Source organism: Bolinopsis microptera, chromosome 5 (assembly GCF_026151205.1).
Source record: "Bolinopsis microptera isolate Bmic1 chromosome 5, MBARI_Bmic_1.0, whole genome shotgun sequence".
NCBI lineage: Eukaryota > Metazoa > Ctenophora > Tentaculata > Lobata > Bolinopsidae > Bolinopsis > Bolinopsis microptera.
Window position 1 is genome coordinate 4,389,476 of NC_087076.1, and position 26,392 is coordinate 4,415,867.

General features: G+C 35.4%; 4 protein-coding genes across 4 annotated transcripts in view; 1 reads left to right on the forward strand and 3 right to left on the reverse strand.

The window, feature by feature from the left end:
- The window catches only part of LOC134815858 (NADH dehydrogenase [ubiquinone] 1 alpha subcomplex subunit 13-like), a 44,887-nt gene that overhangs the window by 2,593 nt on the left and 15,902 nt on the right, over nucleotides 1–26,392 (reverse strand). The window contains exons 2-3 of the mRNA XM_063824446.1: nucleotides 961–1,143; nucleotides 339–410 (exon numbers count right to left, since the gene is read on the reverse strand). Of these exons, the coding sequence (XP_063680516.1) occupies nucleotides 339–410; nucleotides 961–1,139 (251 nt within the window). The 5' untranslated portion in view covers nucleotides 1,140–1,143. The remainder of the gene's footprint in view (nucleotides 1–338; nucleotides 411–960; nucleotides 1,144–26,392) is intronic.
- On the reverse strand, nucleotides 3,242–6,749 carry LOC134815593 (uncharacterized). Its single transcript, XM_063824145.1, has 7 exons — nucleotides 6,481–6,749; nucleotides 6,117–6,249; nucleotides 5,479–5,588; nucleotides 4,951–5,204; nucleotides 4,515–4,760; nucleotides 4,206–4,332; nucleotides 3,242–3,855 (listed from the first exon to the last, which is right to left on the reverse strand). The coding sequence occupies exons 1-7, from the start codon at nucleotides 6,718–6,720 to the stop codon at nucleotides 3,700–3,702; spliced, it is 1,266 nt and encodes a 421-aa protein (XP_063680215.1). The 5' UTR covers nucleotides 6,721–6,749; the 3' UTR covers nucleotides 3,242–3,699.
- LOC134815654 (uncharacterized) lies at nucleotides 9,145–22,850 on the forward strand. The gene is made up of 6 exons (XM_063824208.1): nucleotides 9,145–9,422; nucleotides 9,644–9,802; nucleotides 10,039–10,098; nucleotides 10,327–10,515; nucleotides 20,653–21,541; nucleotides 21,737–22,850. Exons 1-4 carry the CDS (start codon nucleotides 9,228–9,230, stop codon nucleotides 10,360–10,362), a joined length of 450 nt encoding a protein of 149 aa, XP_063680278.1. The 5' UTR covers nucleotides 9,145–9,227; the 3' UTR covers nucleotides 10,363–10,515; nucleotides 20,653–21,541; nucleotides 21,737–22,850.
- On the reverse strand, nucleotides 23,314–24,772 carry LOC134815697 (STING ER exit protein-like). Its single transcript, XM_063824276.1, has 5 exons — nucleotides 24,637–24,772; nucleotides 24,376–24,468; nucleotides 24,092–24,233; nucleotides 23,743–23,885; nucleotides 23,314–23,554 (listed from the first exon to the last, which is right to left on the reverse strand). The coding sequence occupies exons 1-5, from the start codon at nucleotides 24,742–24,744 to the stop codon at nucleotides 23,408–23,410; spliced, it is 633 nt and encodes a 210-aa protein (XP_063680346.1). The 5' UTR covers nucleotides 24,745–24,772; the 3' UTR covers nucleotides 23,314–23,407.

The following is a 26,392-nucleotide window of genomic DNA, read 5'->3' on the forward strand; positions in this document are numbered from 1 at the left end:
CGACAAATGACCAATTGTTCTATACGAACGCTAGGAACGTTCCTAGCGAACAGGGGTCTGTCTATTGCCTGCCATAGTCTCAAGACATAGTGTGTGGCACACACCTTGACTGGAGGGTCACACTTTCGAAAAAATCCGCTTTTTGTTTTTAAAGCGTCTGAACTTCAAAGTTTCAATTTGGTTAAGTGTGTCACTGTGATACCAGTTGTTAGTCATTTTTCCAGGTTTTAGGCCGAATTTTTTACTGAACCTTAATATTAATTCGTACGAGAAGCTCGCCAAAGGATTATTTGATTGAACAACAGATGACCACGGAATTATCTGATCACCACACATACCTTCTGTCTTGTTCAGCCCAGATAAAGGGGTACATGTTTTTCCTTATATGGTACTCTTGGTGATCGTTAACCCTGCAAAAACATTTCGTTATAAAAAATAAAAACACGGTCCATTGTGGGATTATTGTGATCTTAAATCTGTTTTCTCACTATTACGCTACTAAAACGGAATACATATCGTCGTGGTTTTAATAAAAGGGCGAATGTCAAATTTCACCATGGCTTAAATTAGGTCTAATAAAGGTCTATAACATACCAAACAGTTTGATGCTCTATCGAGCATAGTTTAGATTTTCGAAGGGCGAATGTTATTTTCGAGATTTCCAAAAACGCCGAATGTTATACATTGGGCGTTTGATAATAGTGGTCGAATGCTGCAAACATATGGCGAATGTTGGACATTCGCCATTTTGGAAGGGCCAATGTCAGTTTTAAAACTTCAAGTGCCATTATCTGAAATTGTTTTTTACATTCGCCCTCATGAAAAAACCACGACGATATATAACTCTGTATAATAACTCTTGTTAGAAAAGTATGTCATTTTAAAATGATGACTTCAATGCGAGACTATAATCTGTTCTTCGTATAAGTCAATGTTGGTTATAATAAATTTGAAGAATACCTCTGCTCGAAGCGCATCAGGGCCATCTTAGAGTAGCAGTAAATAGCACCACCCAGCCAGGCTGAGAAGATAAAATACCCGGGGATGGTACGCTTTGGAGCGTATCTTTTCCAGTGGATCGGAGCATAGCCCCCTTTAGGGGGCATGTCCTGTCGTATAGCTAGCTTTGAGGACGACATACCTTGTTACATGGTCTTGGTGTTATTACTGGGCATGCTTGAGCATTTCCGGTGACAAGAGAAAAGCATAGATTGTAGGATAGCCTAATAAATTGGCAGTTTTTCAAATTTAGATATTCATAATTATAATGCGTGTGGTATCTTCTTCAATTTTCAAAGGGTTAACATTACTGCAGTGTGATAACCCTGGGTGTATAACTGTATAATAGGAGACATAAAATAAAAACAAAGTTTAGCAAATCGATATAGCATTGAATCTGAAACATGCTACAAACAGGTTGAATTGTTAAATACTAAATAGTATGTTCATCATCATAAAAGAATCAAATATTTACTCAAAAATTAACACATTTTAAACTGAGATATGGATGAATGATAAGTTGTCTCAATTTGACAAGTTTAGAAAAACAAATCCACGTACACCCGCCAAAGGTTGAGGACCGTATTTTCGGGATTGAAGCTCGTTTATTTCGTAGCCAGTTTTAATCGACTTCTACACGGTGTCCTAAAAATAACAACACTCACATACTAAAAATTATGAAAAATGGGTTTTCCAAAAATGGGTTGGTTTTGTAACAAAAAAAGTCAAATACTCAATTATTAGCTCTACATATTATCTTTATTGGAAGGGGAAAGTGAACAGGGCCGGGGGGGGGGGGGGGGGGGGGGGGAGGGGGGGAGGGCGTAAGAAGTTTACAAAATGATATACAGGGTGGCCCATAAGTGACTACCCACACGCAACCTCTTAATAACTCACGTAATTCGTCTCCAAATTGCACCAAAATTTCAGAGATTATAGATATGGGTCAAACTTAGATTTCCTGAAAGTTTTGTAAGCCACGCCCAATTACAGTGGGCGTGGCGTGACACTCCCTCTTTTTCACTATTGTCTTCATAAAATGAGAACGCTTTAAGCTAAGAACTCAAAATTTTTTGCACACATTTGGCTTGATAATTGAAAACCTTTCCCAAAGTTTCAAGTTCATTGGTTAAAATATGGCTAAGTTATGACCATTTCAAAACTGATCGGATACGTGATCCGAGCACACAGTCAGTGATCTCGTCACTTGGTTAATGGCCTGTTTGGCTCACATGCACCGCTTGATTGGTTGCAGCCTGCTTATGGGCCGGCCTATACAGCTGACTGCACCTAAAACGCTATCACACGAATTTATGGTGGTGTCACCATTTCAGGGCTTGTTAGCCCTGCTAGTCACAGGTTCCTTACAATCAATAAAAAGAAATGAACCATCCATTGAATCATCGAACCGGGCCTACCGAATCACAAAGAAACACAAACTTTTGGACCGTGATTTCCAATCGAGGATAGATTTCGCCAACACATTCCAGAATGTGGATCCCTACTTTGAGGACGAAATCTGGTACAGCAACAAGGCCAAGTAAACGGATATGTCAACTCCCAGAATGCAATTCACTGGGGCTCTACTAGACCGGATGAAGTGGTGGAGAGAACGGCTTTTCCTGAAAAGTCACGATCTGGTTTTTATCCTAAAAATTTGTGTTTCCCTTTCTAGCAAAGTCATCATCGGTATCCAATCAAAGCCTAATGAACCTCATTAATACACGCTAACGCCTTACTCTTGATCAGATTGGGTGACGAGATCACTAATTGAGTGCAAATATCACTGACTGAGTGCTCGGATCACATATCCGATGGATTTTAAAATGGTCATAACTTAGCGATATTTTAACCAATGAACTTGAAACTTTGGGAAAATTTTTCAATTATCAAGCCAAATGTGTGCAAAAAATTTCGAGTTCTTAGCTTAAAGCGTTCTCATTTTATGAAGACAATAGTGAAAAGGAGGGAGTGTCACGCCACGCCCACTGTAATTGGGCGTGGCTTACGAAACTTTCAGGAAATCTAAGTTTGACCCATATCTATGATCTCTGAAATTTTGGTGCAATTTGGAGACGAATTACGTGAGTTATTAAGAGGTTGCGTGTGGGTAGTCACTTATGGGCCACCCTGTATTATATATATAATATACTATATAGCGATCTTATAGCGTAAATAGTAAAAAAAGATATTTATAGCGTAAATATCTAAGACTCATTGCGATGCACAAACTAAAAGACTGACATTGGGTCCACAGATTTTAACTCAAAAACTGTGTTCTCAAATAATAAATATTCAAATCATAAAAAAGTCAACAATATTTTTCACGGTGTCAACAGACACTATATCAAAAGTTCTGAAAATACTCCACAAAAATTTCATAACAGCAGCGACTTGATTAGCCAAAATTAATAATACAGTCCATTATATAACCCGCCATAACTTCCAGTAAATAAACCTAAGTAAGCTCTTAGGGGTTGAACACGGATATTTCGCAAGATCGAGCAAATTAGCGATCGCCTTCGAATCAGCTTAAGCTTAAAACTTTAAAATACATTTTGGAAAACGTAAATAAATCTAGCTTTAACTCTGGTAAAATACAGCGGAAAATAATTTTCACCAGGATATTGACAGTAACAGATCACATAATTTCTACCAGAATTATGAGGTTTTCGGAAACCACGCCTAAAACTCAACCAGCTATCTCTTTCTCTTTATCTTGCCCTTTCCACGATGAGACTCTAGACTTTTCTGGAGTTTTAGATTAGATAGCTCCTCGAACTCCTCTTTAGCTTCTTGTGAGATGGTCGTGTTGAGAAGTGCTTCCCGAGCTTTCAATCTGTCACCTTTCTTGACCTGACGTGGAAATAATACTTAAGTGGATCATTGGAATGCGTACGCTTGTGATTTAGTTTCAAATTGTACTTTGTATTATATAACTACATTTCAACCTCGAGATTTAGAGCTCTTTGTGGATGTGGTAAAATTATGAAATTTCTTTAATATGATAAACGGTTTATTTAGTTAATCCTGCTATATAATTATCCCGAATCATACATTTTAACCCTGTAACTGCAACTGCTGGAATTGACTTAAAATGAATATTAATCCGTATTATATGTTAGCATCCCTAGTATACTAGTATGTTAAGATAAAATAGAATAAAGAATTAATTAGAATTTTCACTCATGATTCATAAAGCCTACCTTCAAGATGTCGGTTTGATAAACTTGCTTAGCCTTGGAGTAGGGGAGCTGTTGTTTGAACATCACGAGTCGTATTATAGCTTCAGGTAGCATAACACTCAGACCGTACGCTTGGGGGAGCTTATATCTGCAATTAGAACAATTAATGGAAACTCTGTTACATTCATTTAGCACTATGTAATGGGAAGGAAACATTTTAACTAGGTATAGTAGCTAGTCCACACCCTAGCTACATAATATTATGAAGAAGAAGAAAATGTATTTCACTTCTTGATGAAAAGCTCTATAATATAAAATTATGTAACTGACCTCTTAGCAAATTTCGCTTGCATCTGTCCGATAGCAGCGACAACTCTCTCTTCCTCCAACTCGGTTTTGGCGAATGAACCGAACAATGCACCATTGTTAAGGGTATCTTTACTTATCTTAAACTCCTTGTGATAGTGAGACACTAGCTTTCCTTGGATTATTTTCAAGAACATTTCTTCGTTTTTGTTGATGAAGTGCACAAGTTGGTTTTTGCCTTTGTGGGGTGACACGGGTTCTTTAGGCGCACTGAAATAAAACAAAATCATAACAAATAACTATGAGTACTAGCACATTGTATTTGTAAATAGTTTATGGTTGAAAATATTTTATGGATTTTTGAGTACAACAAATCATCATATAAACCCTATATAAAATAAGTTATGTCATCTTCATAGCTGGCTCCAAACATCATATAATACATAATAGTTTCACTAACTGGTTCCCATTTGAGAAGAGCTGGAGCGGAGTGATAGACAGCTCAACATTAGGATTCAGAGCTGTGAATTCCTCGTAAGCTATCATGAATGCTTTTTTGAATTCCGCTGACAGAGTGGAATTTATGCCCGCCTCTACGTTGCTGACATAGTCAGTACAGTCAAAGTGAGAGATGTTTCTCAGGGCAGTTCTGATGGAATGTTGACCGTACACCAGGTAGTGAATCATGAGGTACCCACTTTCTATGTCCGTAACCTGACAGTCAAATGAAGAGTTTTTAATACTTAATGTGTTATGTTGTTATCTTAGGTTTTTTAAATGTTCAATATTAATAACAAAATTATTTTCCTCTACTTTTTTTTTCTTCTACGCTTTTAAATATTTAAACTTTTAATAACTTTAACTAATAGCTAATAAACTGAAGTAATAATTGTGATGATGAAAGTTAAAGAAAAACTCTTAAGGTACTGTGAGAAATGTAGCAAATAGTTCTGGATAATTTTAAGCACATAATAACAGTATTACTGACCTTTGCAGGCCAAACCGGGTGGTTCCTGTACTTGGCCCAAACTATGTCCCCCTGAACATGCCCAGTCATGTTTGTACGGCTACCCAACTTTCTCCGCTTACCTCGGCCATCTGAAGTAATAACGTTATGAGTTACAATTGGTATTAGCTTAGCTGTAAAGAAGAGTATATTGTTATATATGATAATATTTTCGGTCCATGAATTGTTGAATTTAAAATGTGCGTCTTATTTGTGAAGACACAGTAAAACTCCAATTTGGGGGAAAGGAAGACAATTCGGAAAATTGGGTTGTACAGTAAATCGTGGTTTTGAGTTTTGAGTCTACGTCGGATCACATGGTTTCTCCCCGCACATTACTGGTTCCCAATTAACGGTTATGGATCACAAGCACTTTATTAAGAGAAAATTAGGGGAAGTAGCTCGTTTGACATCAGGGACCCATTTAAAAGGATGAAGGATCACGTGATATCAAACCAAAAATATAGACATTTTCCCAAAAAATTGGGGTAAGGGAAAATGTACGATAAATCGGGGTTTACGGTAAATCGGGGTTTGGTAAATCAGGGTACGGTAAATTGAGGTTTACGGTAAATCAGGGTTTTACTGTATAATAAAGGAGAGTAAAACAATTTTCCAACCTTCTGTACTCGAACTAGCAGGTTGAGGAGTAGACGGCAATTTAGTTTGAATTATACCGTTAGTTTCTTTATCCACAATCTCCTTAGCCAATGATATTGCTTCATCCCACAGTGGTAATCCCTTCCCCTTATCCTGAGAGTTTAGTCAAGCTTTACCATTTGAGCAGTTTTAGCATGGTTTAGCATGTGGATGTTACATCACTTCAACTTTGTTTTAATTGCACAAGCTACGTAAATTACGGTGTAATCTATTTTATTTTTGGAACCTTCAACATTTAGGTACAGATCTACAATTTTTAATGGGAATCAGACCAACAGCTGCAGTAAATAAAATGACAGTGTCCTTTAGCTGCAGTCAACTTACCTCGTACTCATCATTCAGAACATAAGGCACACAGCCTTCAACAGTGATAGCTTTCATTTGACGACCAAGCATCTTTACAGTTACTTTTTCACCCCCCTTCACTGAAGTAACCTTGGCAGGCCACATTGCATTCCCGCCATTATCATCTACCTTCAGTGGAGCCCACACCAAATCCCCTTTGCTGATCGCATCATTGTCGAATACACTCTTTTCAAATATTTCATCCTCATCTGAATCCATCACTACATATTACCTAACGTGATCGTCCTAGAGTGATGATAAATTTTCATCAGGTATTTTAAAACATTCATTAATCATTACAGTTAATTGAAAGCTTAGATGTGCTGATTTGAGCCAATTTAGGAGGAAGGGAGGGAGAGAGGGAGGGAGGCAGGGGTGTGCGCAGGATTTTTGAAAGGGGAAGGCGAAAAGTCGGCGCGAAGCGCCAGCTCCGAGGCTACCGCCGCAAGCGAAGCTAGCTGTGGAAGGGGCCCGGGGGCGCAGCCCCCGGAAATTTTTTTAAACTGAATTATAAGCTAAACCAATAGGATATCAATACAGAAGGTTCACAGCAGTTGATAACACACTTGGTTATTAGTAATATTTTGATTTCAAAACATTGGACAAATTAAGATTAAAGTTGGCACGAATTTTAAGTTATTTCGGATATCTCCAGTCTGAAGAGTGTCAGTATGGTTGGGAGGGAGGGAGGGAGGGAGGGAAGGAGGGAGGGAGGGAGGGAGGGAGGGAGGGAGGGAGGGAGGGAGGGAAGGAGGGAGGGATGGAGGGAGGCGTTTAAACCAGTGAAATTCGAATTTAATACGATATAAATCGTGTAAAATCTGAATCTGTAAGCATACAAATGTCCAGTTCAATATACTCTGAAGGGGAGGGAGGGAGGGAGGGAGGGAGGGAGGGAAGGAGGGAGGGAGGCGTTTAAACCAGTGAAATTCGAATTTAATACGATATAAATCGTGTAAAATCTGAATCTGTAAGCATACAAATGTCCAGTTCAATATACTCTGAATATACAATACGGCATTGATAGTAAGAGATATTTACCCTCTGTAGCACACATTTTGCTATTGCACACATTTTCCGACACTTGTAAAAATTTCACGGATTTTCGACACTTGTAAAAATTTCACGGATTTTCGACACTTGTAAAAATTTCACGGATTTTCGATACTTGTAAAAATTTCACGGGTTTTCGACACTTGTAAAAATTTCGAGCATTTTCGACACTTGTAAAAATTTCACAGATTTTCGACACTTGTAAAAATTTCACGGATTTTCGACACTTGTAAAAATTTCGAGCATTTTCGACACTTGTAAAAATTTCACGGATTTTTGATACTTGATAACCGTTTTACAAACTCTATTGCTGAACCAATCACTCCTAATTTACTATTATCTGTAGATCTAAAGAGTAACTCTCTATGATTAGAGTCTGAAGATCCAGAAAACAATTAGTTCTTTTTAACTATTGTCTGCAGTTCCATAAAACTTTGTCAGCCTCTATTGAATAGATCTAGAATAGAGAAAACAGTCAACCCTATGGCCTCTCTAGATATTTTTAACAGTGCAAACGGTCTCTCCTCGAGTGAAGTTATTGTATGAACCATGAAGATTAATTAACAGCGTACGAAGTTTTTCATTTAGATAGAGCAGATGATTGAACCGAGCGGTGAGCTTGTAAAATTCAATAACTCATTGTTCAACTAGTTCACTGTCTATTGCATGGAAGCTAAATTCTTAGAAGTTTAAATTTATCACAGATCATAGTAACAGAGTGAAGTGTAGCACAGTTTACCTACCATACTATCTTGATGCAAGCTAGTAAGGTATCTTGATGCAAGCAAACTACAGTAAAATTCTTTTTTTGGACTGCCTTATTTAACTTGAACGGTGACAAATTTTATTTTAATTTAAATTTATCATAGATCATAGTAACAGATTGAAGTGTAGCACAGTTTACCTACCATACTATCTTGATGCAAGCTAGTAAGGTATCTTGATGCAAGCAAACTACAGTGAAATTCTTTTTTGGACTGCCTTATTTAACTTGAACGGTGACAAATTTTAAATTAATTTAAATTTATCACAGATCATAGTAACAGATTGAAGTGTAGCACAGTTTACCTACCATACTATCTTGATGCAAGCTAGTAAGGTATCTTGATGCAAGCAAACTACAGTGAAATTCTTTTTTTGGACTGCCTTATTTAACTTGAACGGTGACACATTTTATTTTAATTTAAATTTATCATAGATCATAGTAACAGATTGAAGTGTAGCACAGTTTACCTACCATACTATCTTGATGCAAGCTAGTAAGGTATCTTGATGCAAGCAAACTACAGTGAAATTCTTTTTTGGACTGCCTTATTTAACTTGAACGGTGACAAATTTTATTTTAATTTAAATTTATCATAGATCATAGTAACAGAGTGAAGTGTAGCACAGTTTACCTACCATACTATCTTGATGCAAGCTAGTAAGGTATCTTGATGCAAGCAAACTACAGTGAAATTCTTTTTTGGACTGGATACAAGTAAGCAGAAAAGGAGGAATGTTGAGCCCAAATGAAATGAGCACAGGCGTCCTTATATAGCTGCTCCACTTCCAGTTCACTAACATTCAGTTCTCTTTAAGTTTAAGTTCTTTGTTTAAGACTCTGGGCCCCACTTGAGAGTCTAAATTTTGAATTCTAAAATTCATATTTCTTATCTAATTTTTTAAATTTTATGTTTAGTAAGCACTATACTATGGAACTGGGACAGTTGAACGCCGACGCAAATGTTGAAATAGAGGGGAGAGTTAAATATCTAAAGACGAAGATGATTAGTGGAGCGAAGATCGTTCAAAATTTTGCTTTGACGGGGTCTGACGGACTTCAGATACTCTCCCATTTCCCCGTGGATGAAACAGAAATGTTAAAGGTAAATATTCAAAAATTTAAATGATTCATATAGAATTAAAGAATTTTAAAAACTTGATTATAAATCTTGGTTTTGTATTTGTTTCAGTAAATAAGTAGGTTTCAGGAGGGTAAACTCTATTATTATTCAATTGATGTTAATTATTATCTGAAAGATTTTAAAATCACATCAACTCTAGAAGGGATTGACGAGTGTTTTAGATTAAATGATATCGTTTTCAGAATGGTGATGAAATCAAGGGGGCTGCCTCGAAAAAGGGGCAATATCTTACATTACGTGTATGGATCGTAACTAGTTCTACTGATAATATTCCCACCCCACCCTCCAAAAGAAAGAAAACTGTCTCTCGGCCTGCTATAAGCAGAGGGAAAACTTTACCAGTGAGTGGCTTTTTTTTTTTTTTTTCTCTTCCCTATTTCTAATTGGAGCCTAAGTCAGGGGTGGTTACTGCGAATTAGCCGAGATTAGAACCTGAAGTTTATTAGCTGGGATTAGAAAGGGTCGGGGGTTGTGATTTTGGCTAGAGTCGAAACCTGATTGAGGTTGAGGCCTCCAGTCGACCACTGAGTATAGTACACAAACAATTTAAAGTGTTTTAATGTTGATATATTTTCAGAATCAGGCGCCGAGCGAGCCGGCAACCAGTTCAAAGAAGTCGATTAGGAAAGTACCAACGGTGAGTAGCTTCATTTTTCTTATTCTTTTAAACAAACACAACTTTGAATCTCACTAGAACTACAATGTATCATAGTTCAGAATTATCCTATCCTAAGTATAAAGAAATTCAAGAAATTAAGTAAGAAAAAAATGAATAAATATTTGTTTTAGCTTCAGTATCCCAAAACATTATAATCAACAAGATGTTTTTTTTCTCACAATCAATTTAACTTGATATATTTTTCAGGATCTGGCTTCTCTACTGGATTTAGACTTTGACTAACGACCCTACCCTAATCTGATTTAGTGACGACACTATTATTTAAAAAATGTATTAGACCACCAATAAACATTTCATACCATGATTTAACTTTGACCCTCCCAAGACCATTGATTTGTGTCAGAATATAGTTTAACCCGTTACTAATATTTAAATGTATGCTCAATTGAGCACTCCTTCCATGATATTGTAGAGAATTATTCGCTTTAAATTTCGTAGTGTTTTAGGGATCTCAGTTCCAAATGAATAAAAATGGTGTTAGTTAACCTCGAGATCTGATTGTATACATTTAAATTTTTGTATACTAGATCTATCAGCACCGAAGCTTATTGCAGTCATGAAATTCAAATGAAAGTTGGATCGCTCTCTCAATTATACGTAATTTACTCATGTTTTCCAAAACAAATTTATAGACAAGCTCATTTGTAACTCTGCTCATTTTTCCAGGTGATTTTGGAACTTGCAAAACTCCACATGTATCAATTTCATTATAAAGTTATGCGACCTCTGTTTCCAGGGAAAATTGAGGTTAGTTCTACTCAAATTCTAGCTTAACAGAACAACAACAGACCATTATTCTAGATGTTCTTATTTTTCTCTATTTAAAATTAACAAATTTCAGTTGTGCTACAGTGACACGGACAGTTTTCTATACCACATACAAGAAGGCGATTTGACTGAAAAATTTTCGAGAATATCCTCAACTTTCATGGACTTCTCAAACTACCCTGTGAATCATTGTCTCTATTCCATTCAGAATAAACTCACCCCGGGCAGGTATTATCAGTCACTAAATCAAATTAAAAATCAATGTATGATAAATTAGGGTTGAAGGCAGTCGAATTTAACTCTTTCACATTTTCAGATTCAAGGACGAAATGGCAGGTTGCGAAACCCATCAGTTTGCTGGGTGTAGAGCCAAATGCTACTCTATAGTTACAGATGAAGAACAGAAAATGGGAGCCGCGGGAGTGAAGAGAAATATGCAAAAGAGACTGAAGCATGTCGATTTTGTAGAAACAATCGCACATTCCACGTTTAAGAACATTACTCAGAACACCCTAGTATCAAAAAATCATAGAATTTTTATGAGACAATCAGAGAGAATAGCTCTAAGTTTTGTAGATATTAAGAGGGTTGTTTTAGGTAATGGAATTGACACAATTCCATACGGGTATAATGGATATGTTGATTGACTTTTTATTTGTTTGTATCTTATTTATGTTTAGGTTATACAAAATAAAAGTCGCATATTATTCGTTTATAAAATTAAAACGTAAATGATAATAACTAAATCTAAAACAATCAACTAAATCTAAAATATCCAACTAAATCTAAAAACACCCAAGAAAATTAAGATTCAATAAAATTTTTTATAGCAATACATTTTGCCTTGGCACAATATCTGGCATTGTGTGACCTAAAACAGTTTGCATCTGGCAACACATCTGGCATCTGAAATCCTAATTCCTGTACATTTGTAACTATAGTTGTTGGTAGAATGTTTTGAATAAATTTCAAGGTAAGATCGTTGTAGGTATACACATGATATTCTTGAAATCTCCAAAATATTTCGTTCATCTTCTCGTAGGGAAACCAGCCATCATGATAGGACAGGTTGTTGAGGTTCTTGGTGGCATACCGTATGGTTCTTTTATCAACATCATTTAGATCTCGATTCATAGGGGGTTTCACAAGGTAGTGGTTGAATTCATTGTTGATAAACATACAGCAGATTTCTTTGACGATAAAACCGCTCGGTAAAGTATATCCGTCTGTAGTGATGTAGACATTCATGATTTGAAACGTTCTGTAATTCGCAAAACAAGAAATGAAGTGAGAACATTCACCTCCCTCTTTATAGCTTTGCTTTCTTTACTTTAACCATAGCCTCAGAAATGCAACTGTCGTTTAAACTGTTGATGTATCTCCCAAAGTACAATGCTTGAGGAGAGCTTGTTAATAGAAAAGTTTTTCCAAGATTACAGTAAATGACAGCATCTTTTTTAAGGTCGGAACTATGAGGCAAGCTTGGCGCAAAAATTTTGTACAATGTTGGCAAGGAACCTAAAACTTCGCCTCTGGCTTTTTCAAAATGGTTCTGAACTCTATCCAATAGTGATAGCTGATGGTGTTGGTGGAGAATATCATTTTTCATTCCATCTTGACAACCAGGACAATCTGCTAATGTCCATGAAACGCATTTTCTTATCACATTTTCGGTGAGGAAGCCAACCCAGTCAACATTATCGTAAAATGTCATTTCAAACGAATTCAAGAATGTTTTAATGGAAATGAACTCATTTATAGAGGTTAAACTTTTCAACAAAATTTTTCACGCTTGGGTTAATATTTCGGTCAAAATACTTGTAAACACAGAAATAAAACTCTGCAAGATTCTCAGGATGATGTCTTAACCAAATACACATTAAACGTATGGTATTTTCATCGTGAAGGCATGCTTGGTCTTGATTAATTCTACAAACCGGACAAACAACCATGTTGATGGAAATTACTATCTTAGATAGTAGCTTTTATAGATATCTACTAGAGAAAGTTTAGTGCAATTTTTTTATCGTACTACACTCTATGATCTAGGACATCAACAGTTAAGAACTGACTCATATATCTCATTAAGTCTTAAGCTTCCCTCAATATAGAAAAAAAGTTAGACATCAGTGCTAATAGATCTAGGAACTTTAGAAAATTTCACTCCATCAGAAGCTTGAAGGATTTTTACCCATGATTTTATAGCCTCCTCTTTTAGATTCAAAGGAATACCTATAGCTAGCACTATCAAAACAATATACCAATAGTTTATATTATTGTATTGTGCAATTTGGGCAGAACAATTTGTAGTACATTCTTCAATCTCATCTATAATAGGTGACAGGAAAAGCAGGCTGTTGTAGTTCAATTTGGAAGTGTCTCCAACTGATTTTGTTAAATTCATAGACTTTCCATCAATTTCAAATCCAATCCAGGAAAATGTGAATGTTGATTGATTTATTGCCGCCTCAAAAACAGTAAAGTTTTCTCCCTGGTTCAAATATAGATTTACGATTTTCTGTGACCTAAACAAATGAGCACTTTGATTTACACCCTCAAAGTAAAAATAATCTTGCTGGCCGTTTAAGTTAACAGGAAACTTGAATACAAAAGTAAGGGTTGAGATGAAATGGAAAACTACTTGGAGATTCATTTTTCCTGGTTTTCAATATAGTTTGTGACACATGCTTTATATAGCCTAATTAGAAGCATTGTATCTGTTATAGGTATCTCTGGCTAACTTGATAGAGTCCTTGATAATTGTGAAGAGGTTAATAACATCACCCCGCTTATTTCTAAGAATATTTTTTGCATTTGATGGTGAGGCCGTTTGTAGCTGCTCCACCACACGTCGTTGTTCATTTGTTACCTGATCTCGCTGTGGTTGACAAATTGGTAGAATACCAAATGACAAGCTAAGTAGTAGATTCTGCAGTGTCGGTAAATGATTTTGAATTAATTCATCAATCTGATGGTTATTGATTAATTTTTGAATTTGAAAAATTTCCTCCATTGTTGTGCAATTAAATATCGCTTTTGTGAGACTACTCAAATCTTCGTCATCATCTTTCACAGCTTGAAGTTGTTCTGAGAGAAGTTTTATTTTTCTTTTGCATTCTCGTTCGAAATCATCCATTGCCTTTTCATGTGCATCATTCAAATCTTTAGTAGCTTTGACATGCGACTCTCGTATCTTACCAACTCTTTCATCGTATTCAGCCTTCATTTCATTACCAAAGTCACGCAATTTATCTCTATAATTCTCTTTTAGAGAATCTATTCTTTCTTCGTGCTTCTTTTTTAAATCTGTGATCTTCTTTTGACATATGTTTTCAAATTGCTTTTTAGAAGCTAAACACTCTTCATACAATTTCTTGTAGTCAATACTATCAATACTATCAACCACTGTTAGACCATCATCAGATTGTCCATCATTGTCATAGCTGTCAACTACCTGAAGTCCTTTATCTCCTTGTCCATCATCATCAAAACTATCGACAATTTTCAGATTATCGTCAGCTTGTCCATCGTATGTTTGTGGAGTAGGATAAGTTTTGATTTCATAGTCTCTAGGTTTCTCTTTAGGATGATTATGTTTAGTTACTGGTGCTAAATCACGTTTTTTAGCATCTGGGTGAGATGTGTTATATCCTCTAGATCGTTTACTCGAAGATGATGAACCATGTGAGTGGTTAACCAACATGAGTTTCGGTTCTGGATGAGCAAGGCTTTTGTGTTGATACAATGTAGCGTTTGTTGGGTAAGATTTCCCACACTTATCACATTGTAAACTCATTTTTAAAATTACAGTGAACTCTGGGTATTTATAGACAAGAAATATATCATGTAAAACAGAAATGAATTTGAAAGACTTGTATGAAGACCCTACCTTTCCAGGGTCCTTTACTGGAAAGAATCGCTTCTACAAACAGCTTAGAAATAAAGGCCATTTAGTAAGTCCTAGAACTGTAACAAAAAGTTTAAGAGCAATTGACAGCTACACACTACACAAACCCGATAAGAAACCTGGTTTATATCGCAGAATTTGGACCAAGGGAATTGGATACTTGTATCAGTGTGATTTAGTTGACCTCTCGAGTTTACATCAACACAACGATGGTTACAAGTGGATTGTTACTATAATCGATACATTTAGCAAAAAAGCATGGGCTCTTAAAATGAAAAATAAGACAGCAAATTCTGTTGTAGCTGTTATGGAACCGTTCTTACGTCAGAACACTCCACAAAAAATGCAGTTTGATCAAGGAACAGAGTTTTACAACAAGAAATTTTTGCGTTTATTAAAAGATTTACGTATAAAACACTACAGTGTTTATAGTGATAAAAAAGGGGCAATAGTTGAGCGGTTCAATAGAACATTAAAAACGCGAATGTTTAAGTATTTTACGTCTAAGGGTACTCACCGTTGGATCGATGTTCTACAAGATCTATTAAACGGATACAATGAGAGTAAACATAGATCCATAAAGCACACTCCCAATGAAGTAACATCTGCAAATGAAGCATTAGTTCGAAAAATATTATTCCCTAAAGTGATAAAGAAAAGTAAGTTTATGAAAAAGCACTTCAAAGTGGGGGATACGGTAAGGATAACAAGGCAAAAAAGAACATTTCAGAAAGGTTATGAACAATTATGGAGTCACGAAGTGTTTACAATAAGTCAAATCAAAGACACTTATCCTATCACATATGAGTTGAAGGACTATAAAGGTAAAGAGATTAAGGGTTCATTTTACACTAGTGAAATACAATTGGTGGATAAATCTAACAGCATTTATCAAATTGAAAAAGTTTTAGATAAGCGTACGAGACGAGGTCAGACCGAATATCTTGTCAAGTGGCAAGGTTATCCAGACGAAGCAAACACTTGGGTACCTCAATTCGATCTCTTCAGTTTGTGATGCCGATTAAGTTTCTAGCCTCCCACAACTGTATAATATTTGGACCAACAAGAGCTGGAAAGACTCAATTCATATTGGAAGTTATCAGACAAAAACTAGTACACCCCTGGCCTAAACGGATCTTTTACATGTACAAAATAGAGCAGAGTTTTATGAAAACTTGGAATGATGAAGAAAATGTGCCGATAACATTTATCAAAGGACTTAATTTTGATAAAATAGATACTTCTGAACCTAGTATGTTGGTTGTTGATGATTTAATTCTTAGTGATAACAAGGAAATGGCAGAATGTTTCATTTTAGGGTCACATCACAAATCAATATCTACATTCTACATAACACAAAACCTATTCCCAAAATGTCCCTTGTTTAGACTCATGAGTTCTAACAGTCACTATTTTGTTCTCTTTAATAGTCAACGTCATTTTAGACAAATTAACACATTGGCAAGACAAATGTTTTGTGGTGATGATTTGAAGCGTGTCACTAACGCCTTTAAAAGAACATCAAAACAGGAGAGAGGGTTCATTCTACTTAGTCTTGCACCAAGTCTACCACAGGAGCTAACTGTAATAACAGATTTTTGGGAATGGTTACCAAGCATTTATCTCTAAAGCAGGCAGATATGTTGAATAAACATCGATACATACTGGAGAAGTTAGCTGCTAGTAATATGAAAAACCGTAAAATCATCTTGAAAAATTCACCTCCAGAACTTTTCAAAGTTCTTGGAATCGTGTTCAATCTTTTAGCAAATAAAAAACTGGATCTAGATAACAAACAACATCAAACTTTGAAGAAGCATAGACGTTTAATTCGATCGACAAGTGGTTTAAAAGGAGCGGGTATGAAACAGAAACTAGTTGCACAACGTGGCGGAGCATTAGCTACTATATTAAGCACAGTTTTACCAATACTTGGAGGAATACTACAATCAATTTTCTAACATGTCTCGATATATTATATCACCCTCTCACTGTAAAGATATGCATATGCTTTTACCATCAGAGGGGATCTCGGAACAAATCAAAACTATTGAACTACCAAAAGGAATCTTCCCGGATTTTAACTATAATGAGCTATTAATTAAACTTTCAAAAGCAGATGTACAACGATCCAAAGATGGACTGATTTTGATTAGATATAAACCGATTAATATCAAATATGATGATTTTGTCAATGATTGTTGTAATGGTGATTTTAAAACACATTACGAACCTATTTTCTGTCATCTTAGAGATTTTGGAATAACATTTTAACTATAAAAGGAGGAGTTTCAATTGCTTTAGCAAAATGGATAACATTCACAATATCATTGTTGTTGGTGGTTATGAAGGCAATCAATCGAAATTTGTAACTCGGGTTAACCCCGTTAAAATAAAAAAAGAAGCCGAAATTGCAGTTACATCGATTTTTCATGGTCAAGTGTTCAATATTAGTGATGATAACAACAAGATTCACTTTTACAATACAGTTAACGTGACGAATATGTTTACACCCATGGAAGTGCACACACTGATAACATATGGTGAACTTGATATTGAATTGAAGACAGTTACAATACCACCAGGGTTTTACCATTCAATTCATGCTATATGTCTTGCAATAGAAGAAGAGATATCTAGTGTAATAAAACCAAAGAAATACAAACCTTTCACTGTATCACTTGATAAGCACAGACAAATTGTACAGTTAAGTTTGGATAATCTTATTATAACGAACAGAAAAGATTCACCATGGGGGCTTGTAGGTGTTGAAACTGATTTGTATAGCACATACACTCTTCAGAATACCTCGTTTGAAGGGGAATCACTACCTGCATTTATCTACATTAACATTATCGAAAACTCTTACATTAATGGAAAATTATCTAGAATTTCTTCTGTGATTCCTATAAAAACAAATCCAGGATGGAATTTTTTTCATCAAGCTCATCCATATTTTGTTTCGATAAATGTAAAGGAATTCTCAAACATCTTGATCGAGATAAGAGATATTAATGGTAAATTCTTGAATTTCAATCCTAGTTTCAAGACAATTCTAACTCTGAGTGTACGTCCTTCTACACTATATAAGGAAAGCAATTGAGAGAAGAGAAAATTAAAATGGAGGAATTTAACTCTAGCTATCTGAAAAGTAGACCATACCATGCTGTGTTTGTACAGCAAGGTGGGTCTTCAGATATGGACCGATATATTTACGGTATGCAGGGAGAAGGGTTGGGAAGTTTTCTTGGTTCCTTACTAAAGAAAGCGTTACCACTCGCTGGACAGGCTATAAAAGCAGTAGCTAAATCAGCAAAACCAATTGCAATCGCTGCTGGTAAAGAACTACTTACTGCTGGAGCAAAACAGGGAGCAAAAAAGTTAAAACGTTTAGCTAATACTTCTGGGGCAAAACAGGGAGAAAAAAAGTTAAAACGTTTAGCTAATACTCAAGTGACACATAAACATCACTCCAAACGTAAAAGAAAATGGCGAAATTTGTAAACTCTAGTGATTCAATGTCATCTTCTCTCCTTCTATGGAATGACACACCTACACAAGTTTCGATTCAAGAGACTTACGATTTGAAAGTGTGGCCTGTAACAAATTTATTCAACGAGGGACCCATAAATTTCAACATACCACCACAACCGAAAGGACTTTTAACGGATTTACACATAGTTACCAAGGTGAAGCTAATGCAAAATGGTCGAGATATCAGCACACGAGCAAAAGATGTTTCTGTAGTTAACAATATTGCAAACAGTCTATGGGGTGAAGTTTCAGTTGTAACAGGAAATCGCATTGAGTTATGTCAAAGTATGCGGAATGCTTATGCTTACCAGAGTTTCTTGAATCAGACTCTAAGCTCGGATCAAAACCGTGATGGGTATTTGTTCTACAACGAAGGATTCCTGATGGATGAAGGTGTAACAAAAACATCTGAGGAAAATCTAAGAACATTTTGGAGGTGGGATGAAATTGATAGAAATATAACTTTATGGGATGATCTTGAATCTGTTCCAGGATTTGAGTCTCTTAAAGAGGGGATTGCTGCAAAAAGGGATTATGCGTTTGATATGGAAATACCAATGGATATCGATTATAGGAGCGAAATGTTAGAGGTTATTAAGAATGGAAATTCAGATCTAGATGGTGATGATCTTGAAATAGAGTATCAGAATCAAATGTCACAAGTGGATAATTGGGTTCCAACTCAAACAAATCCAGCTGCCAGTAAAAGAAGTACTCTTTTCAATAGAGGAAAAAATGTTACTCTAAACACCAAATTTCACTGTCCATTGTTAAACACTACAAAATGTTTACCTACAAATATGAATTTGAGAATGAGTCTAACTAAAAATACTGACGATTTCTTGCTTTTGTGCAAAGCAGATACTGGATATAGTTTGGTTATTGAAGATTGTTTTCTTAACATTACTTACTATCGAGTAAGGGATGAAATTTTAGAAATGATTGAGGAGAGACTTAAAAAAGATCCTATTCCATATTTCATTTCTAGACCTGAAATCATAGTACGTCCGGTAACGCAATCATCGAGGATAGTTAGAATAAATGATATTTTTGCAAACTCTATTCTTCCTCCATATGCATTCTTTATGTTGCAGAGGAGTCGTGACTTTGATGGACATATGCCCTCAAATCCTTTTATTATGATACCTTACAAAAAATTTCAACTTTACCGTGATGGTGTTCCAGTCTTTGCTGATCCTTTAGAAGTTGGTAGTATCAGAAAAATTGGTGAGAATAACTTCCAATTCAAAGAATTTGGTGAGTATCTACGACAACTTTACCGCACCTTGGGTAAGGATACCCAAGGATCATGTCTTATAAATGAGAACAACTTTCATTTGAATTTCATGACTGCAATAAGCTTCGGTGCTGATAGATCTAGTATAAATGATCGTCATCTGAATCTTCAAGAGAAAGCAAGTACCAGCATTGAAATAGATCTCGGAACAGAGACTTTTCCAGAAGATCTCATACTAATTGTTTATGCTGTCTTTGACAGACAAATTCAAATAGATTCCGATCGTATTGTACGCATCATTGAATAATGCTTGAACCTCTTACCACAACGCAACTTGACGATATTCTTTTCAACACAAGCGTTACTAGCAAAAACTATATTGGTACTTACCCTTCTTGTTTCTCACCTACATCTACCAAACCATATTATGCTTTCATTTCAAACACTGAGGAGCATGATGAAAATGGAGAACATTGGTGTGCTTGGGCTGCAAAAGATGATACAATATGCTTCTTTGATTCATTTGGACGATCGCCAGACCACAAAACTCTACCTAAATATTATAAGGATATTGTAAAAAAGTTTAAGTTTGTTAGATACACAAACTATAGAGTTCAAGGCTGGAATAGCAAAGCATGTGGTTACTTTTGCATTCATTTTATCTATGTGTTAAGTTTAGGGTTAGATTATAAAGATTTTTTAAACGACTACTCACAAGATTTTGAAAAAAATGATTCTGTAGCTTTTAATTTTGTTTCTTCAATAATTTGAATAAATTTGTTTTATTTGTACAAATGAAAACAAGTTCATAAAGACATAAAATAAAACCAATAAAATTACAACTAATTGATATCAACTACATCGAGAAACTTTCCGTTTGGAGCAATCCATCCGACGACCCAGTATTTGTGTCCAATTTTCATATTTTCAAGTTTCTGGTATGCAAAGTTATTTGGGAAAATAACCGGAGCAAAGGCTTTGTTATCTACTTCACTGAAAAGCTCTAGTTTGAACCCTGCACTGTTTGAATACTGCTTTAGCGTTTTAGAAACGATCTGCATTTGAGTATTCACTCTTTTCTTGTGTTCTTCCTCAGGTATCAATCGACATCCATCGCATCCAATCTCCATTCTTTGAGTATCAATACCCTCCAGTGAGTTAAAGCATATTGGACAATTGTCAACGTGAGATGAAACCATGTTAACGAGTATAGGATACCCATCCTTGTAGGAATATTCCACTTGTACTTCTTCTCCCACTTTGAAGGGAATCGCGGTACTGGATCTAGTACTTCCAGGTTTCTTTAACTGTACGGTATCCCAAACATTGAACTTAATCAATCTTGTCTTGAATGGTATATTCGTTGAGATCGTCAAGCGAGTGTATCCTTTTGTATTTGGATTAATTTCACAAATCAATCCATAGTTGTTGAAGAGTGCCATGTTTGAAACGTAACCAAAGTTCTGTATCAAGAAATGAGCTCTCTACATTCCAACTCGATTTATATAGGCGAGTCACTGGGCATTGAATTCATGAAGACCTTAAAACAATTGCGTAACATGTACTTGTTTTCATTTGCCATCTGAGTAACATCTGATAAGTTCAGCTCTTCTCGTATTGCTTGCAAAACTATATTTTCATGGATATTGATGATATCTTCATAACTCTTACTCTGAGCTGATATCAAAATATCAAACATAGGGAGTACTCTTTTTCGAATACGGTAAATGTCAAACATAGTTATAACTTTGGTTCTTTGATAGTATGAAAGCTCAGAGTGAAGCTCATTCAGAAATTCTGATGGTGAGTTGACAAAGAACTCTTGGAAATATTGTGTGCTGGTCTGCATCTTTAATCGGTCAAGGTTGGAACTCTAAGTTCTTATATATCATGCCTCCCTTCAATCAAAATGAACTCTGGATACTCTGAAAAGTAGCACCCATCTCCAAACCTCCGTTCATGTTTAACAGGGTGGTTTTGATCGAGATTGTTCCTGATGATACTGGGGACATTGGTTAAAAGCTGTGGCATGGTAAGCAAATATTTCTTTGGGGTGTCGTGTGGTTATGAATTAGTCTGTTCTTTGAAGAAATATAATTTACCTCGATAAATAAGTTTTGAATTAGCCCGATCACATTCACTCTCTTTAGTTTCGAGTATTTATCATAAGAGAATATGACACTCAACCTAGACCTATAACCGATACTACCAGGAAAGTTTACGAGATGCAACTCTTAAACCTTAGTAGCAAAGTCCGATCTTCTAGATCGGTGAGTAAAATCCAAGTTGAAAACTGAGCCGAGTCATGATTGCATCTGTATGGGTACAAAGGATGACATATCAAAACCTGTTGATCGAACAAAGGAATTATATAGTTTTGATGAGTTGCACTTGAAATATCTTATCGATCAAATTGGAGAGATTAAAATTGTTGTTGATTCTGTTGACCTAAGACTCTAAGAGACATTGGAAACTCAGAAATTCTGATGGTGAGTTGACATAGAACTCTTGGAAATATTGTGAGCTGGTCTGCATCTTCAATCAGTCAAGGTTGGAACTCTAAGTTCTTATATATCATGCCTCCCTTCAATCAAAAACTTTCTATTCATCCATCTGTATTGGCCCAACACCTCGATCGTTTCTGCAACAGCATTAGAACATTGTGGTGCATGTAGGTGTTGGCTTTTAGTGTTATGATTGTACTTTGTAACACAGTATGGGTAGATGGGTTCATTTCCAAATATTTCCGTTTGCTTAAATCGGACAGACTTCTTAGTTTTTTTAGTTGATGTCTTTTTCAGTATTGATGTTCCTGGATACCATGTCTGTGGAAGTTCTATATCAAGCAAAAAGTATTCACTCCTATTATCAGCACATTTATGAAGGGTGGGTGCTTCTTTTCCTTGCATGTGTAAGAACAATCGCTTTTCAAACTTTTTGCGACGACGTTCACAAATTGTTAGAACCTCATAACCATAACAGAGTTTTTGCTCTTTCAGCTTTGTGCGCAGATCTTCAATTGATAAATCACGGATCTCTTGCATATTAGCTCATATCATTCACCTCTATAATATGGTTGCTTGCTGTTAACCACCCTACTACAACATAATTTTTACCTACTTTTAAATTGGGTACTCGATTAAAAACAAGAGTGTTTTCAAAAATCCTTGCTCTTAAAATTCTATTCTCTTTAAGATAGAGTAACTCTAATCTGAAAGCTCTGGTAACCGAATAACTATGTACAGCAAGTAATCTCATGATCCCAATAACAAAACCTCTGTGATATTCATCTTCAATAAGAATATCTGACATTGTAAAACTAACAAAAAGAGAAATGAGATATATAATGATGTTGATCCTTTTAATAACAAATTTTTACAAGTGATGAAATTGCTCGAAATTTTTACAAGTGTCGAAAATCCGTGAAATTTTTACAAGTGTTGAAAATGCTCGAAATTTTTACAAGTATCGAAAACCCGTGAAATTTTTACAAGTGTCGAAAATCCTCGAAATTTTTACAAGTGTCGGAAAATCCTCGAAATTTTTACAAGTGTCGAAAATGCTCGAAATTTTTACAAGTATCGAAAATCCGTGAAATTTTTACAAGTGTCGAAAATCCGTGAAATTTTTACAAGTGTCGAAAATCCGTGAAATTTTTACAAGTGTCGGAAAATGTGTGCAATAGCAAAATGTGTGCTACAGAGGGTAAATATCTCTTACTATTGATACAGTACGCTATATATAACCAAAAGTATTAAAAGTACACATAAATAATATCATGAATAATTAACGTCAAAATTAAAAATATAACAAAAAATATATCAAAAAGTCTTGTCTAAAAGTGTTCCTTTGTGTCTTTTAGATTTTTCAGGTTGTTGATCATCAGTCAGCTGATTCTTCTTGCTATCCCTTCCTAGCTGTTGAGCTATTATCTTGGCGTTCATCGTGTAAGATGCTTCTGCTTCGTGCTAAAATGAGGTCGAGGTTAATTTTGCTTTAAATACCTTTCAAAAGTTCTGTTAAGTATGGTTTAGTAATCAATCAAATCAATAGTGTTAACAAAAATATGAAAATCAAAATCCAAAAATAGATCTGTCGTGCAAATGGGATTAAAAAGTGAACATTTCGCTGAACAGCAAATATAGCTTTTTAATACCTTTTCGATTTCGTTTTCCTCTTCATCTATAGTTGATACTGTTACACTACCGAATTTTCCAGCTTCACGGGTGAGTTTGGTCAATTTAACGTTTTTCTTTTCCTTTCCAGCCACTGACATACTGGAATCGACAATTAAACTATCTGAAACGTTTTGATGATAGAGTAATCTAGACTAGAGAAGTCATTATACAGGTTTATTCTGGAGAAATTGATTTGTGAGTTATGTTCAACTAAAAATTTACTTCAACCAATAATTGGTAAATTAATATTAATTTACAATTGGTTACGTACCTTGGTTATTACCCATAAATTAAAAGGACTTACTTGCAACAAATAAATTGTCAAACCTTTGATAACGAAATAAAGATGGCTGTTAGGAGAGGGTCTGTAAAATATAGGAAGTGTGCAATGTTTACATTTTTGTAAGACGCGCATTTCATACCCATCAGGTCTCCGAATATAGATAGTTTTATCTTCTTCTGTATGGAACTGAAATTTTAAATACTTATTAAGTACAGAATATACTAAATTACCTGGTAGTAACAGGTCTGAGTTGATTTTTAAACTCAGGAAAAAGCGAGAACACTTTTCAGTTTTAAATGTAATGCAGTGAGACAAAATTCCATCTTACTTTAGCTGTTTTCTTTGAAGTATCAATTACTCTGGCACCATCCAGTTTTCTTAAAGGTAGCTGATCGATAACAGTATCAGCAATGAGAGCTACCTGTATAGAATAGCCCTGGTTAGATCTTTTTCAGTGAGGTAAGCCGGTAAGTTAGAGGTTCTCGTTATTTTATATTTTCAATCAACTTTACCTTTATAATTTGCAAATTCAAGTCTTGCCAAAGCTTAAAGATGAAACTCTCTTAAAATCAATGTATTGTCTACTTACTTGGTTACAAATACAGCGGTATACGTTGAGGGATACACTTTCACTATCATAGTCTTCTTGATCACGAGAATCTGACACAAGAATTGGTCGAAATTGGAACCGCGCCATGATCTCTAAACCTATACAGATTACTTTTTTATTATGGTGATTTATAAAAGTCAATAAAGTAATATTGCCCATTTATACAATACCTATTACATACATTACTGTATTACCTACTCAGTAAAAATTCTTAAAGTTTTGAACTAATTGGGGGGGGGGGGGGTGTCAATTTCATAAATATACATAAATACCTATAAATTTACCTATTTTGAAATCGGAAGGAATAATAGGTATTTATAGGTATTTTACCAAAGATTGTCTAGGGCAGCTAAAAGTTACTTTTTTGGACGTTTTTACTTTTTTAGAAGATTGTGAGCAACATTAATTTTTTGAAATTTTAGGTGAAAATATCATAAGATTTTACTTCTAAAATTTCGATTACAAAATTTTTTTGGATATATTTTCAATTGTTGTTCAAAATGTTCAGAAACTTCTATATAAGCAACCTTTTGGGTACACAAAGGCAAAAAATCAAATTTTTTCCCAACCCCAAAAAATTGGTTTTAAAACTTGATATCAACCCCCTCATGCAGTAAAAACACTTTAAAACAACAACATTATGAATAGAATTGCATACCTTACTCGGGAATATTATAACCGGGATAAAGTGGTGGGTTTTGGAAGATTCCGCCATATTTTTCCCGGTCAAAAATTTTACCAGTCATAAAAAAACCCGCCGACTCAGATTATGGGGTTCCAAGGGGGTGGTGATCATCATATTTTACCTGAAGTCTCATATGTGCTAGAGAAGACTTTTGAAGCAGTGGATGGAGGGCTGTAACTTTATTGGCGGTTGCTACCATAATTTCGTTATAAAAATCACAATTTGGTTATAGAAATCAGATTTCAGGGTGGACCGTGATTCTCACTTCTCTTGCCCATGAATCAGTGAATCGTAGAGAAGAAAACAATTTATATATATGTTATAGAAGAAAACGAAAATAATAATAATATATAATATATATTATAATAATAATGTCTCTAAAGATTGATCGCTTCTCGTGTGCAGTGTGTAGAGTGTAGACTAAAGAAAGAGGGAGTTTTTCCCGTTAAAGTAACTTGTGGCCACATCCCGCTAGAAGTGAGTAAACTGTGCCACTATTTCATGGTCCACGGTGGATTGATTACTGGAGCAGTTGAAGATGCAAAGCCAAGACGTTCCCCAATACCAAGCGGTGGGCAGGAAATTAAGCTCCGGCTGACCTTCAGAGCAGTAGCCCCATTAGCGGACAAAATGAAAGTCTTGTTAAGACAACAATACAACTTCGAATTTGATGGTCAGCAGCTCAGGGGGATATCAATAATGATAATGGCGGGGACATTAGCGATAATGAGAATGAGAATACGCTTTAATGAAGATTTGACTTGCTTAGATTTATTTTCCTTTATAAAATAGACGTGTCTTTTTTTTCTATTTCTGAGTAATATCAATAACTGTAAATTGAAATAACTTCTTTAACAAGTAACAAAAACAGAAATTTCGGTTGAAAATTTGTTGACCTCTGAAAAAAAAACTTGAAAGGTCGGCCACCGGTAAATACATGACCGGGATAATTTGGCGGGTTTTTGGAAAGTCCGCCATATTTTTCCCGGTCATTAATTTTCCCAGTCATAAATTAACCCGCTATAATATTCCCGAGTAAGGTATATATAT